The sequence below is a fragment of the Theropithecus gelada genome, chromosome 7b (assembly GCF_003255815.1).
Source record: "Theropithecus gelada isolate Dixy chromosome 7b, Tgel_1.0, whole genome shotgun sequence".
In the NCBI taxonomy this organism is placed as follows: Eukaryota; Metazoa; Chordata; class Mammalia; order Primates; family Cercopithecidae; genus Theropithecus; species Theropithecus gelada.
The window spans coordinates 108,450,086-108,467,634 of NC_037675.1; the positions used below are offsets into that span (position 1 = coordinate 108,450,086).

Below are 17,549 nucleotides of genomic sequence, written 5' to 3' on the forward strand. Positions count from 1 at the left end.
GGTCACGGGGACCCCTGCAGGGAGGTTTGTGTCCGGGCTCACACTGACCTCGCCTCACTGTGTCCCTAGTACAGTAATACACGGCCGTGTCCTCGGCTCTCAGGCTGTTCATTTGCAGAGACAGTGAGTTCTTGGCGTTGTCTCTGGAGATGGTGAATCGGCCCTTCACGGAGTCAGCGTAGTATATGGTTTTACCAGTGTTACTAATGGATGAGACCCACTCCAGTCCCTTCCCTGGAGCCTGGCGGACCCAGTGCATGGTATAATCACCAAAGGTGAATCCAGAGGCTGCACAGGAGAGTCTCAGGGACCCCCCAGGCTGTACCAAGCCTCCCCCAGACTCCACCAACTGCACCTCACGCTGGACACCTGCAAACAAAGAGACATCCTGGTCAGAAACTGCCACACATAACCACTGTTTCTCACACTCGTATCCAAACATGCTCAATCTTCCTAGTTTTCCATGAATCACCTTCTAAAATAGCAACAAGGAAAACCCAGCTCAGCCCCAACTCCATGGTGGGTCCTCTGTGTTCAGGGCTGGTCACCAAGTGGAAGTGCCTTGGAATCCCAAGGCTAAGGCTCCTCTCTCAGAGCTACAGGACCAGAGTTGGGTCGGTTTTCATCAGTAGAGGGAGGGCCGTATTTGCATGTCTCATACTATATAGCAAGCTCTAGGGTGGGACGCTTGAGGAGTGGGTGGTACCCAGATAAGAAGACGGTGCCCTGCAGAAGTTTACTGATAATGATGGCATTTGGAAAATATGCTGTCTTATTATTAAATTGTGCTGTGATAAACACTTTGCCCTGATCACCCTATTTCATGTTTAAATATTTGTGTAAATTATGTCCTATTGGAGTCAATATTTTCTCCATTTGCAGATGTGGAAGTGAACCCACAAGTGGAGGGGGCTCTGTGTGCATCTAGGAGCTCATGTCTGGGATGAATGAACCCCCGTATTTGGCCCTGTGCTCCTCGCCGCTAGCTCTGACTGCTCCCTAAGCCAACTTCCGGGCAAAGCTGGATGTGCCCGGTGTGGTTTTCAGAACCCACTTTCTGTAATAAGAGCATGTGTGACGTCGCCGCACTCCAGCTCTCACCTGAAAATACCGAGAGAATTAGGGCCCAGGGACATTCATTTTCAGGTACTTCTGACATTTAATGTATTTTTCTATCTTGCTATTACTCTTTTCTTGTGTGAGTTTCCATTTGTTTGCTTGTCATACATTTTATGTGACTTAATTGAAAGATAATACATTTCACATATTTAAAATGTACAATGAATAAACGTGATGTGACTGTCACCATTATCAAGAAAGTGGACAAGTGAATTCTTCTCAACATTTCCTCTTGGTCTGCTGTATTCCTCCTCTCTCCCCTTCCCTTCTTCTGTCATTTCCCCTGGCAACAACCAATCTTCATTATATTATTTTAGATAATCTTTATTTATCAGAATTTATAAAAATGAAATAAAATAGTATATATTCTTATTTGTTTGGCTTATTTTACTCAATATAAGTACTTACATAGTTTACCATGTTGTTCTGTGTATCAGGCATTTATTTATTATAAATGATTGGTAGTATTCCAGTGAACACATTTACCATAATTTGTTTTTCTATTAAGCAGCTTAACAATATTTGCATTCTTTTGTTACTCTGGGTCTTACCAAAAAAATCTGCAACTCAGTTTTCAAATGTACATAGATGAAGAATATATTTTACTTATTTTTTACAATAACATCAACAATAACAGATAAACAGAGAAGATAGGATTTTGCAAATTTTAGAAATACTTTAAATACTTGAAGATTTAAGAAAAACATCAAATCTGAAATCCAGGGCAAAGCAAGTTCTTGTATGCAGTAACAAGGCCAGGGTATGAGCTGAACTGGGGCAGAGTCTGGCATATAAAATGTAGGCTACTACAAGATAAAAACACACATATATATTGGATTGCTTGAAGTCAATGTGGTAAACGTGTTGTGTGAATTTCTCAGGGACCACGTACTGAAGAGCTTTCCTATCCTCTTGAATCACTTTTCCCAATAATGTGGAGATTCCCAAAAATCTTTCTGTGCCAATGTGTCTGTCTGAGAGAGAAAAAAGAACCCGCACTCTGAAATGCATTTGGACCCACCTCCTTTATCCCCATTGCAGAACTAAGAAATTACTCTGCAGGGGCAAGCCACCAAAACCGGAATCTTAGGGGTGCTCGGGCAATCCCTTAGGAACTGAGATGGGAAAAGAGGTCTTCACCTAAGTTCCTTTGAGAACTACCTCCCCTCTCTTTCTTATTGAATCAGAGCCTTAATCTATGGGTCAGGTCAGCAAATCTGGAAGGTGATGACATCAAAATAGAACACTGGAGCTGCGGGAGGTAACAACTGGGGAAAACAAGAGGACTCCACTCCAGGGGAAAGGGCAAGAAGACATAGATGGATATCTCATCTGGAGGAAGTTCAGAAACACTGGAAAGGATTTTCCTTTCCAGACTCAGGATCACAAGATGGACCCATGAAAGGTCAGAAAATATCCCTTTATTCTATTGCCTTCAATCAATTTTACAATTGTCAGTTGAATATAATATCTTAACCCCCCTGAAGGAGCTGAAGGACATTCTCTGGAGGAGGGAACAGGTGAAGAGACAAAGCCAAGCAGGAAAGAAAAACAAGGTCTCACTGGAGGATCTGAAGTCTCTGGTGGACACAGAAGAACAGACTTCAACTTGGACGTCCACTGCAAAAGTAAACGTTAAATGTAGCTCTGAGAAGATTCAGAGATTTCCACAATAATGGCCTGGCAAAGATAAAGTGTGGTCAGATACAGCAGAAAATGGATAAAATGAAATAATAAGCCAATATCAACTGTCCAACCTAACCTGTCTGGTGATCAACAATTATTACCTATATTAATATGAAATACTAAAGTCACAATAAATAAATGTTCAGAATGAGATTTCTAAATGTTACAGATATTAGAAATATCTAATTAAATAAGATATGTAAAATAACTATAATTCTTATGTAAAAATCTCTTAAAGAAACTATGGACATAATGCAGGACTAGATAGGGAACTGAGAGATATAAATATTAAGAAAGAATCAAATGGAAATGCCTAGGAAACCAAAAGAAGTGCAGGATAAATATTGAGCAAGCTTTGGGCACACCCCTCCGTGGAGCTGGCTCAGCTTTTAAATGAAACCATGCGCTTAAATTGTCTCTAGAAATTTCACAAAGTAAATTGCAAAGGAAAGGAGAGTGAAGAAACTAAACATTAATACCAGAAAGTATAGTATATGTATATTTTAATTCTGAAGAGGAGAAATTATAGATACAGAGAACGTATTTGAAAAAGGAGTGGCTAAGAATGTTCCCAATTTTGTGAAAGACACTGAAGTACAGATCGGAGAATCACAGAGAACCCCAAGCAGATTAAACACAAACAGGCACAGACATACACACCACACATACGCCATTGACAGCATAGTTACAAGAAAAAGCTCACACATCACACACCACGCACACATTTCCTCTACTTTATTCTTTTTACTTAACTGTTTTAAAATTATTTGCATTTATAGTATTAAGTAGAAGTCTAAAATTAAAATATATTATTCTTTTCATAAGTCTGTCTATACTTACCATGACCAAATACACAGTTTGATGCAAATGAATGTAACTATTTTGTTAGGAATTTCACTATTTCAATAAAAATGTTATTTATTCCTGGCTCTGTGTTGAATCATCCATAATGTAATAAAATCTTTTTTAATTAAAGGATTTTTAAGTTGACAGATAATGATTGTTTATGTTTATGGGGTACAGTGTGATATTTCAATACATATGTGCAATGTGGTTTGACCAAATCAGAACAACGAGCTAATTCATCAGCTCAGACATTAACATTTCTTTGCTTGGTAGCATACAAAATTCTCTCTTCTGGCTACTTATACACATAAAATGTACAATATATTGTTAACTGTATTCACCCTTCTGCACTGTAGGACACTAGAGCGTATCCCACCTGTCCACCTGTAATCGTGCATTTGTTAACAAACCACTTCTTATCTCTCAGTCTCCTCCCATTACCAGCATCTCATAACCACTACTCTACTATTTACTTCTAGAAGATGAACTTTCTTAAACTTCCACATAACATTGAGAAAATGTATTTATTTATTTTTCTGTGTCTGGCTTGTTTCACTCAGCACAACAGTGCCCAGTTCCATCTATGTTGCTTCAAATAGCAGAATTTCATTTTTAAGGCTGAACAATATTCCATTGTGTAAATATACCCCATTTTATTTATCCATTCGTGTGTTGATGGACACACACATTGATTTCATATCGTAGCTATTGTGTTTAGGGCTGCAGTAAACATGGGTCTACAGGTGTCTCTCCAATATTAGATTTTTTCTTTTAATTATTTGAAAAGTATATATACACTCAGCAGTTGCATTGCTGATTTATATGGTAGTTGTCTTTGTTTCCCATGATGGCTGTATTAATTTGCATTTCCACGAGTGGTCTATAAAAGTGTTCATTTCTATGCAGCCTGGCCAGCTTTTGTTTTCCTTATTTTGTCTTTCTGATAACAGACTTTCCAGCAAACATTAAGGAAAATATAGCTCGTTGTGAATTTGCATTTTTCTGATATTAGTTATTTCTAGCAATTTCTCTATCTATCTATCTATCTATCTATCCTTTGCATGCCTTCCCCTGAGAGATGTTTATCCATGTTATTCACCCATTATTAATCATATTGTTATTTGCAATTCAGTTGAGTTTATGTGCTTGATAGTAATCCCTTGTCATATGAATAGTTTTCAATATTGTCTATCATTTGTGGTTCTCTCCTTATTCAACTGTTTCCTTTACTGTGCTGGAGGTAAACTTCCTTGATAGAACCAGGACAGGTGGGCAAAGGTGCTTCAGGACATTGGAGGGGAAGAGATGGACCCAATATCTAGAACCACGTGAGCGTTTACTCACCATGTGGTTTGTTTTCTGAGATTATGGCATGAACAGATGTGGAAGAGTTTGTCATGGCCTTCTGTGGGGTTAAGCATTTTAAGGGAGAATGATACATCTTATTAGTCAAATAAATGAAAATATCATAAATGTGTACATGTACTTGTGAGTGGGGGTCGCTCAGCAGTGTGTGTTCATCCCCTGAAAAGAGAAAATTATGTCTCCTGTGAAAAGAATACATAGCTTTTGACATATGTGGTTATTATTGATGACAACTGAGCCTGGATACTAAATCTTGTTATAATGCTAGTGGGAAGATTCAACAGAAGAAAGAATGTCATAGCAACAAAAAGTGAAGCATCAAAGATTTAAATGAAATGACTTTGAATATTACTAGTAATGAACACTCCAGGAAAAATCAATTACTAAAACCAGAAGAATAATTCATGACCGTCCATGGGATTTATGCTGAGAAAATATAAAATTTCCATTCAATGGCTCATCACCACCCTCAGAAAATGGTTCAGAGAACAAACTAAGAACAGAGTGTGACCTTACAGCAAGTGGAGGCCAAACATTTTGGAGAGAGAGCGCCTGTGTTGGAATAGTGAGAAGTGGAAACCTGAACTCTGCAGAGAAGCAGCAGCCATCAAAGGCAGTGCTGAGTCCACTTGAGTTTAGTGGTGAATACAGTAAGGATGGGTTTCTCTGCCCTCATTCAGTTTTTGCTCCCAGTATGCTCTTGGAAGCTCAGTTGTGAACATTTGGGATCTACCTAAATCCCAATCATGAAAAGCAATTTTTCAGTGAAGAAAGAGGTAACAATTTGGTGGTAATTAAATTTAGGTTATAAATATTAGTTTTTGAAACCTCAATGTCACTCTCTAGTAATTTATATCACAAAATACTCAGCCTCATCAGTGGAGTCCTCTTATCCTATCAGGGATGAGTGTCCGTGTGGACACGAGGTGCAGTCATGGAGGCCGGGGAGACGGTCTGTCCAGGCTTTCCTGGTCCTTCAGAGGAGAAGCACAGTCTTGTCTCCTCCCTTAGTCCTACCAATTTTCATATGTGTGTGTGGCCCTTGAGAATGTCATTTCCATGTCTCAACATAATAGGAGTCAAATGGGGGCATGAAGCTGATATGCTGGGCGTATCAGTGTAGAATTGGGCAAAGAAAATACCTGCACACATGAACTGTTGCATTATCCAGGCCTGGAGCCTCTAACATCTAGGCTTTGCATTTCATTAGTGATTTTCTGTGTTGTTTAGTCGGTTCAAATGTTCTTTTTAACTTTCTACTGAAATGGACTCATGTAACAATCTAGAGGCACAAAGATTAAAGAATAACTTGTTTGGAAATTAACTCAGGTTCCAGGTGGGGTCATAATTTGTGGTGATAGTGAGACAGGGAGAAGCATGACTGGAAACTATGACTGTGCACATAAATGCTTCATGTTAATAGGGAAGACCTTGGACACACAAGAGATTTAGACAGTGCCACTGAGAACCTCGACCTAATATTATTTCTTATGACTCGCACCTCAATGGTAAAACTCTAGGTTAATGACTAAAACTGCTGTTACTAATGTCAGTTTTCCTTTAGAACACAGTCCTCTATCTGATATAAAATCATCCCAGATGGCAAAAGTGATTGTATTTATTAGAACTTTCTAATTTGTCAAACTAGGAAAGAAACACCCTTTGGACACGGTGCATGGCTTTGGGGTGCTTTGTAAACAAAAGAGCATCTCATATGTTCTGGAAAACCTGGCAAAATGGGCAAGTTAGGGAACTCTTAGAGGCACTCCTGTATCCCAGATTCTGGGCAAGTATAAAGGTGGAAGTCAATGCAAAAAGAGGTAACACTAAAGCTAAGAAAACTGCCACACCATATCATATCCTCAGAAGAGAAAACTGCTGAGAGAGCCACAGATGTTATCAAAAACATCAATGCCTAGGCTCTGATCTTGAACACGAATGAATGAAAAAACATCATTATCAATTTTGCTTAATTTGTGCCAGATTATTTCAAATGAATACGTGTTGCATTTCAACTCTACAGTGTATAGACAAACTGGTTGTCAGATTAAATAAACAAATTGAGGAAATAGCAGAGGTTAATTCTTGGTGAGGTGTGACCAGCTAGTCACAAATTCCTGGGAGAACCCTAACATAGGGACCTAGACAGAAACCAAGCCACAGGGCCCTTTGGACACAGTTAGGTCAACTTTCCTCAATTTCTACCCTTACTGGGATGTGAATGTATTTTCTTTATCATCTATCTGTTCTCCGTGTCTTGAAATAATTCCTTGAGAAAAGGCTACAGCCCTTTCAGATGATTAAAAACTTTTGTATTTTGTATTTTTAGCCTCTAACCTGCCAGGGGTTGCATGAACTGAGTGAAGCACACCCATGAAAGGAACTATTACAAAGTGATTCTGTGATGCATGACTGATGCTAAAGCACGGCATTGTTATAACTTCCCGTAATCTTCCACATAAGTTTAGAAGAATTATATTCTTACATTAAAATTATCATATTTTTAATAAACCCTGGAACTCCCTTGGACAAATGTACTCCTGCTAGCGCTGTGGCATTATGGTTCTCTGCCCCAAAGATGCTTCTGTTATTGTCCTATGATTTGGTAGCTGGAAAAAACACATTTAGAAGTTTTACCTCCAATACTGGCCTGTGATCCTGAGGAGATGGCCTAACCCGAGGAGAGGGAGGCTCTAGGTCATGTGGACTCACATGGGGTATCTGCTTCTGCCCATCCCACAGCCACTCCCAGAAGCCTTCAGGAGACAGGGGTGCAGATGGTCCTTCGAGACGATCAAATGAGATCTGGAACTGAAGAAAAAGATAATGATCTGTGATAAATTTTTAAAAATTAAAATAAAAAATTTTAAATTCACAAATTATGGTTGTTCATATTTACAAGGTAAGAAGCAATGTTAAGACTTGTGAATACAATATGGAATAACTAAGATAATTAAGAAATGATTAAGATAATTATCATTCATCACCTCAAATTCTTATCATTTATTTTGACAACCACATTTGAAATTACCATCATTTAACAGTAGTTAAATGGACAAATATAAATCAATTGATATAATTAAAAATAACCAAAATCAATTATGAAATACACAAATAATTTACATTTAGCTCATCATTAAGTTTGATTCTTTAGGCCATATTTTTAGAATTAATTTATTGTAATGTATATTATGAATTCCTACACATGTATGATATGTCTGTGTATTTATACATTTTTCTTTCTTTCTTTCTTTCTTTTTTTTTTGAGATTGAATCTTGCTTTGCCGCCCAGGCGGGAGTGCGGTGGTGTCATTTTAACTCACTGCAATCTCTGCCTTCCGTGTTCAAGTGATTCTCCTGGTTCAGCCTACCGAGTAGCTGGGATTGAAGGCACGCGCCAATACGCCCAGATAAATTTTGCATTTTTAGTAGAGACGGAGTTTCACTATGTTGCCCAGGCTGGTCTCGAACTCCTGGCCTCAAGTGATCCGCCTCCCCACCGCCAGGCTTCCAAGGTGCTGGGATTACACGCGTGAGCCACCGCGCCTGGCCTATACATCTTTCTATGGTTGTAAATTTGTGTCCCTATAGCTTTGTAGCTGCTGATGTCAACAAATGTTAATAAAACTCTGGAATAATCCGTGCAAATAATTAGGAATGTTTATTTCATTAAAGTGTATTCGTGTATATATATATAATTTTTAAATTACTAAAATTTAAATACTAGCAATAATAAATTCATAATAAACACAAGTAATAAAATGTCACAGCCTAGAATTCTCCAGAGTCCGGCAAACACAAACCTGACTTCTCCAGCTAATGAGAAAGGAAACCTCCCCCTGCACCTGCTCCTGGGACCTGTCCCGTCCTCAGTGGGTCCCGAGCGCCCCCTGGTGGCCCCGCGCGCCCCTGCAGGGAGGTTTGTGTCTGGGCTCACACTGACCTCCCCTCACTGTGTCTCTAGTACAGTAATACACGGCCGTGTCCTCGGTGTTCAGGCTGCTCATTTGCAGATAAAGCGTGTTCTTGGCGTTGTCTCTGGTGATGGTGAATCGGCCCTTCACGGAATCCATGAGGAATGTGGTACCCCCATTAGGATTAATTTGTCCAACCCACTGCAGCCCCTTTCCTGGAGCCTGGCGGACCCACTCCATGTAGTTGTCACTGAAGGCGAATCCAGAGGCTGCACAGGAGAGTCTCAGGGAACCCGCCAGGCTGGACCAAGCCTCCCCCAGACTCTACCAGCTGCACCTCACACTGCACACCTGCAAACACAAAGACATCGTGATTAGAAACAGCCACACATATCCACTGTTTCTCTCACTCATGTCCCCTCACACTCAGTGTCTCTAGTTCACCGTGAATTACCTTTGAAAATAGCAACAAGGAAAACCCAGCTCAGCCCCAACTCCATGGCTGGTCTTCTGTGTTCAGTGCTGGTCACCAAGTGGAAATTCCTGGGAATCCCAGGGCTGGGGCTCCTCTCCCAGAGCTGCAGAGTCAGGGCTGGGCTGGTTTTCATCAGCAGAGGGAAGACGGTATTTGCATGTCTCCTACTATATAGCAATCTCTGGGGTGGGACGCCTGAGGAGAAGACGATCCCCAGATGAGATGACTGTGCCTTGCAGGAGTTTGGTGACAATGATGGTATTTGGAAAATATATTGTCTTATTAGAAAATTATGCTGTGATAAACACTATGAAATGATCACCCTATTTTATTTGTACATACTTGTGTAAATTATGTTTTGTCAGAGCCAATGGTTTCTCCATGTACAAATGCTAAGTATGTGTCTAAGAGCTCATGTCTGGGATGAGTAAGCCCCGATACCCGAGCCTGTGCTCCTCATCACTGGCCCCAATTACTCCCTGAAACAACTCCAGGACAGAGGTGGACGTGCCTAGTGTGGTTTGTGGAACCCATTTCCTGTATTGGAAACATGTGTGATTTTGCTGCATTCTAGCGTTCACCCAAAATATGGTGAGAACTACGGTTCAGGTAGAGAAATTCTTAAGTATTTCTGAAATTTAATATACATTTTTTTCTATATTTCTGTTACTCCTTCTTTAAGTTTCCATTTGTTGCTTGTAATAAATTTTATGTTTCCATTTGGAGATAATAAACTTTCACATATTTAAAGTCTACAGTTGATAAATGTGATGTAACCTTTATCATTATCAAGGTGGACAAGAGAATTCTCAGCATTTCCTTGTTTTCTTCTATATTCTTACTCCTTTCCCTTTCTTTTTTCTTCTACCATTTCCCTGGCAACTACTGATCTTTATATTGCTGCAGATTCATTTTAATTTATCATAATTTATAAAAATTAACTAACATAGTATATATTCTTATTTGTTTGGCTTATTTTAGCTTGCATAAATAATTAGATATTTTGCCTTGTAGTTGTGTATTTCAGGCACTTATTACAAATGCTGGGTAGTATTCTAGCAAACAAAATTTATCATAATTTGTTTTTTATTAAGCAGCTGAACAACATTTGAATTTTTTATTATTCTGGGTCTTAAAAATCTGCTGTTAAGCTTGGAAACGTACTTACAAAATGAATATATTTTTCATATTTTTTAAAAAACTGCATCAACAATAGCAGATAAACATGGAAGATGAAATTTTGCAAATGTTCTTTAATACTACCGATAAGTACTAAACAGAAGTAATATTCTGATAAGTTTCAAAACATACAATAAATCTGAAATTTAGGAAGAAGCAAGTTCTTGTAGAAAGTAATAAAGCTAGAGTATGAAATTATCTAAGGCAGAGTCTGGAATATAGGCTATTCCAAGAAAAAATACAAATATATGTTGGATGGTTTGAAATATAGTGTGGCAAGTGTTTTGTAGTGTAAAATTATAAGGGACCACATACTGAAAAGCTAACCTATCCTCTTGAAATCCTTTCAACAAGAAAGGGAATGGTCACAAAAATCTTCCTTTCTTGAAATGTCTGTTTGGGAGAAAAGAAGAGCCCACAATTCTAAAATGTATTCAGACCCAACTCCCTTATTTCCACTACAGAACTAAGAATTTATTCTGCAAAGGCAAGCCACTGAAACAAGAATCCTAGGGGCACTAGTTCAACCCCTCAGGAATTGAGATGGGAACAGACGTCCCCACCAAAGGTCTATTGAGAAGCAGCTCCCCTCTTCTTCTTATGGAATCAGAGCCTTAGTCTGCAGGGCAGGGCAGCATGTCTGGAAGGCGATGACACCGATGGAGAACACTGGAGCTGTGGGAGGGAACACCTGGGGAAAACAGGAGGACTCTACTCCAGGGGAAGGAGTACGAACACACAGACCAGCATCTCATCTGGAGGAGGGTCAGAAACACTTAGAAGTTCACGCCCAGACTCCAGGTCACAATGCCTTCCTAGGAATATGGACCAAGGAATATGGTTCTAGGAATATGGACCCTTTAGTCTAATTTAGAAATTGTCAGTAAATAAAACACTGGAATGCACCTGAGGGAGCTGAAGGAGATTCTCTGGAGGATGGAACAAGGTGAAGAGACAAAGTCAGGCAGAAAAGACAAAGAAGGTATCATTGGAGGATCTGTAGTCTCTGGTGGACATAGTAGGACAGACTTCAATTCGTTTTTGAAACCTTTATATCAGCCTTTAGTAATTCTTGTGATAAAATGGTTGGTCTCATCAATGGCGTCTTGTTTTCCCTATCAGGGATGAGGGTCCATGTGGGCACGTGGTGCAGTTCTAGTCATGGGGGCAGGGGAGATGGTCTGTTGAGGTGTTCCTGGTCCTGCAGAGGAGAATTGCAGAAATGTCTCTGCCCCTTTTCCCACCAATATATAATATATGTGTGTGACCCTTGGGAATATTGTCACCACGTCACTGCATGATGGGAGTCCCCTGGGGGTGAAGCTGACTTTGTGGATTTCCATCAGTGTGGAAAACTGAGAAAGAAACTGCCTGGGCACATGAGCTGTCAAATTATTCAATCCTGGAGCCGCTCACTTCCAGGCTTCCTGTTTCATCAGGTTGTGATTTTCCTCATTGTTTGGTCAGCCTAGGTTGTCTTTCTTCACTCTCTACTAAAATAGCCACACATAATAATCCAGAGGCATTGAGATAAATCAGCAAGTAATTGGATAACTAGAACGAGCCCCAAGTGATGTCAGTTACTGTGTGGTTAATAATGTAGACAGGAGACCTGGCTGGATACTAAGAGTGTGTTCACATCTGTTTTATCTAGACTAGCAAAATGGATATGTTGAAAAATGGCATCTTTAAATATAAAACATAAAACTTCTAATAAAATATGGAGACTCTCTTGGCCAAGAGTTATCCCAATAGCACTATGGCACCATGGTCCCTCCCTCAGGACACATCAGTTACTATCCTATGACTGGGAATCTGTAGGATTCATGCGTTGAAAAATATTACCCTCATGGTTCACCTCTGTTCTATTCCATGTATGTGTTACACAATATTGAAAGTAATTTTTGTATTATACTCACTCCAATCACCAAAAGTTTAAGGCTGCCTTTTTATGTCATCTTTTACCAGTGTTTTATAATCTTCAATCATGGCATTATATATGCTAGAAGAAACATCAGGAAGGAATTCTGCTGTTGAAACATATTGGAATAAATCTTATCAGGCACTATTGACAAAAACACTGCAGAAAAAAATTCAGGGAATCAATTCTTGTGTGATATTTTGCAACTAAAGACTCAGATCAGACCAGATATGGTGGCTCATGCCTATAATTCCACCACTTTGAGAAGCAAAATCAGGGGAATCACATGAGACCAGGAGATCGAGACCAGCCTGACAACATAGAGACCCCATTTCTATGAAATAATTTTTAAAATCAGCTGGGTGTGGTGGTGTACCCCTCTAGTCCTTGCTACTCAGGAAGCTGAGACAGAAGGATTTTGTGAGCCAGGAGTTCAAGGTTACATTGACCTATGATTGTGCCAGTGCGCTCCAACCCGTGCAAGAGAGCCTATATCTAATTGTAATAATATTAACTAAGAATTTTACACAATTGTAAGGCACTTCAAATAGAAGATACTAAACTAAATATTCTCAGGAATCCTCTGGCACTTCTGATGTTTTGGAGCAGAGAGCTCATCTAAGACATTCAGAATAAGTGGATGATTTTAGATAGTGAAAAGTCTCCACACAAGACACTGGGACAGGACCCTTATGTAATCCCCTGCCTGTACCTTTCACCTCTTTCTCCTGATTTTCCTCATCCATTTCATTATTAATTGCTTATTCTTATAAGCAGTCTTCTCATTTTTTGTAGACCTGTTGTTGTCCACCCATATTAGACACTGGTCTTTCTTTATTCATGATTTTTACAGTTGCTGTATAGAATAAGTCATCAGACTATTGTTTTGAGTCTGACTGCTGATAACTTAAGGCCGCTTCCTCCATCTTTTCCTTTCTTTCCCATGAGGTGAATAATCTAGTTAGGAATCACAGGAACTCCCCCATTTGACGCCATTGGAGGTTCAAGCCCCACAGACTCCTTTCCTGAGTGAGAACCCTCACGCCGCCTCCACCACCAAACCACTATAGAAACCCTGAGTCAGTCTCCTTTCTCGCTCTATTGAGCCATTTTGGACATTCCTAACAGATGAGCACTAATCTCCGCAGACAACTCCTGAGGTCATTAACCTTTCCATATTCCTAAGGGGGAGTGTGCGGCACCCACAGATGTGACATCCACATGGCATTTTAGTTGAGATCTCTTGGCCTTTGCATTGTTTGAACTAGGACTGATGCTCTGAGCTTGGTGCCATGATTCCTCACCACAGGATGCCCCTGTTCCCTGAACCAACCCCAGGACAGAACTGGACATGCCTGGAGTGGTTGATTAACCTGTTATGTAACGAAATCATGAAACCATTGTATTCTAGCATTTCCCTAAAAATATAGGCAGGCATAGGGTTGATTCACATGTATATTCCGGGTTCTTTGATTTCATATATATATATATATTTAATTAAATCTTTAATTCTGTGTTGAGAAATTTAAAATTTCTTCAGTTTGGTGAGTGAAGTCCTTATGCCATTGTTCTGTAATTTTCCTTTCTATTTCTCTTATGTTTTATTCATCTCTGTCTAATTCATTTTCTACCAAATTATATGTGTTTAAATTTGTAATATTTTAATGAGGTGACAGTAGCAAATAGTAGCCATCCCGTATCGTGTACGGTTTGACAAATACTGACATAACCATTACATTTCTCAATATAGAAAAAAAAATCAACCACCCTCAAAATTTCTTCCTGTTTTCCTATAACTCCCGCTTCCTCCACCTTCCCTTCTCACACCACATCCAGCGTCAACTGCTGGTTTTCTTCATGTAACATTAGATTAGTATTCATTTTATAGAATTTATAAAAGTGAAATAGTATATATGGACTTGTATTTGTCCTTTTTCACTCATCATACGTACTTGTGCATTCACCCTCGCTGTTGAGCATACCCAGCAGTACCTGATTGTAACAGTGGGTGTTTTTCCAGTGAATGAATTTACCACAATTTGTTGATTGATTAAACTGCTGATTGACATTTTGATTGCTTTCAGTATCTGCGTGTTATTTAAAAAGCTGCTACTCATTTTAGAGAAGTACACAGCTGAGAGACACAACGTTCTTATTCTTACAGCAATATGAACAGCAACTAAACTGGAAAGGCTGCACTTTTATCAATTGTCTTCAACACATAAGGTAATTGAAGTTATAGAATTCTGTGTGTGTGCATGAGTTTGTGAGTGAGAGAGAAGGAGGGAAAAAGGGAGAAAGAAGAGAAACAGATCCTACATAATTGACCATAATTTGTGAGGAGTTCAAATAAATACAGAGTCTTAATGGAAAAGGTGCATATAAGATGGAGAGGACGACTTGATGCACCTACATTTGGTTATACATTTATATAAATGCCATCTTTTAATAATACAGAGAATCACGTACATGAGAGTAAACACAGTGGCGGGTGTCCAGTGGTGAAATATGATGGTGATGCCAAACCCCATCTCCTGCACCTTTTCCCTCTTCCACCTGCCTTGCTATGTATGTCCTGAGCGCCCCCTGGTGTCCTCAGGGCCCCTGGTGTCCTGAGCGCCCCCTGGTGTCCTGAGCGTCTCCTGCTGTCCCTCAGGACCCTGCAGGGACGTTTGTGTCTGGACTCACAATGTCTTCTTCTCACTGTGTCTTTTGTATAAAAACTCATGGTTGTGTACTCGTTGCTCAGTTAGCTAAGCTATCGGAAAAACTATTTTTTCAATATAGATCTGCAGATGGTGACTGGACTCCTGAGGAGTGGGTTGGATTGTGCACTCCCTCATGACCTGTGCACCTGACTCACTCCAGTCCCTTCCCTGGGGGGCTGATGATCCAGCTACAGCAGGAAGCACTGGTTGTGATGGAGAACGCAGACATGGCACAGGTGAGGGAGCGGGTCTGTGAGGGTTTCACCAGGCCGGGAGTGCGCCGGGAATCATAGCTGTCGGCATGCACAGGTTCTGAGCAACACGTTGAAATTCACAAACATTCACTTTTTGATGAGAATGAAGAACTCCCTGTGTGGATGAGAATGAGGAGCTCCCCATGTGGATGAGAAGGAGGAGCTCAGTGTGTGGATGAGAATGAGGGGCTCCCTGTGTGGATGAGAAGGAGGAACTCACTGTGTTGCAACTTGTGCGTCCCCGAGAGCAAATAGTAGATTCAGAAGTTAGAATTAGACAAATATATGGTCACATTTTTTCTTCAAACTTTCAACCAAATAAGAAAGACCAAGTGCTGACAGAAGAATGGGCATTGGATTATTACCTCTATCTATGATAATGGTGATGTTCAGAATCAGATTGTCCTGTGATAGCCTAAAGTATGTCGTAATCCTGAATCCACAATTAGACCTGAGCAGCAATCATCAGCAGTGGAGGTCGCCTCACATGAGGAAAGATCTGACTCTGCAAAGCTGCACACGGGGGTCTCTGCAGGCCCTTAGTTGTACAGGAACAGCTCCTCCCTCAGACTCAGAGTGAGGACAGGTTGCTCTTTATCCAGGGGAGGTGAGGGTTAGTGTGTGGAAAGAAGCAAACTCACTCTAATCAATATCTCTGTACTTGGACAGAAACCAAAGTTGACAAGAAATTATGAACTTGGTGTAAAGTAGGAAATTACAATTGTTTGCAGGCTGCACGCTTGCTTCTCCATGTCATCTAAGAGAATCAAGGAAAATCATGTTTTCTTATGTACATATCCATAAACGGTATTTCCATCCTGATAACACACCTCCTATACCTCCAACATCAGGGAGCACCTGGACCAGGCACCCAGCACAGCTCTCTGACATCTATCACCCAGGTTTTGACAAAGAGACACATACTGGAGCTCCTCCCAAACAATGACTGTGCTCAGTGAAGATGCAAAGGTGTGGCTGCTGCTGGGCACATGGGGGATTCCTGATGGGCAACTAGACTCCGGGGGGAACCAATGGTGGAATTAGCTTGGACCACACGGTTGTTGGAAAGCTCCATCAGACTCCCACCTTCTCCAGCACTGGTTGTGAGATTGGCATAGTGGGCTGACAGTGCCTACAGCCTCACCCGGCCTCCTGCGCACTTTTCTGCCACTTGCCTCTCCCACAGCCTCCACCACCTGCACCTCACACTAGACACCTACAAACATAGGGACATTTTGGTCAGAAACTGCCACCTATAATCACTGTTTTTTCACTCACATGCACTCACACTCAATATCTCTAGTTCTCCATTTTTTGCCTTTTAAAATAGGAACAAGAAAACCCCGCTCAACCCTTACTCTATGGTGAGCCACGTGTGTTCAGAGCTGATCATCAAATCGAAACTCCAGGTAATGCTGGACTGGGGCTCTTCTCCCAGAGCTGCAGGGTCAGGGCTCTACTAGTTGTCATCAGGAGAGGGAGGGCCCTATTTTCACTTCCCCTCCTCTGTAGCAAACGCTGAGGTGGGATGCCTGAGGAGAGAGCAGAGCCCAGGGCAGATGTGAGACACCTGGGGGAGTTTACTGTTGATGGCAGCGTTTGGAAAACATAATTTCTTGTTATGTGATTTTCTCATTAAAATTACTAACAATTATTATTTTATTTCTCTTTTACATATTTGAAAAAATAGAAATATAACTACACTTATGAAACTTTAAGACATATAAGAGGAGAAATAGAAAACAATAAAAAACTGAGGAGACTTCAACACCTCACCCTTGATAATGTATAGAACATCCAGAGAAACATTCTTAGGAAGCCCGTGGACTTAAGCACTGTTGAATAAACTGCCCTAATAGACATCTACGGGACATTCCAACCAACAGCAGCGTGATATGCATGCTTCCCAAGCACATATAAATATTCTTCATGATGGGTTATATATTAGATAAAAATGACTCTCAGCATTTAAAAAAGTAATGCCAATGATTCTCTAACTTTAAAAAAATTCGTGAGGTGCCCACCTTCTAAACTCTTTCTAAGAGTCTCCAATCAGTGTATTACCAGTAATAGACAGAGGCA

The 17,549-nt window shown here is 40.3% G+C and overlaps 1 pseudogene and 1 gene segment (V, D, J or C); both read right to left on the bottom strand.

The window, feature by feature from the left end:
• The window catches only part of LOC112628427, a 40,824-nt gene extending 40,226 nt beyond the window's left edge, over window positions 1–598 (bottom strand). The window contains 2 exon segments of the V gene segment in view: window positions 49–369; window positions 473–598. Coding sequence covers window positions 49–369; window positions 473–518 — 367 coding nt within the window.
• An 8,287-nt stretch (window positions 599–8,885) lies between these two features.
• LOC112628428 lies at window positions 8,886–9,460 on the bottom strand (annotated as a pseudogene).
• Between the last annotated feature and the right edge of the window lie 8,089 nt (window positions 9,461–17,549).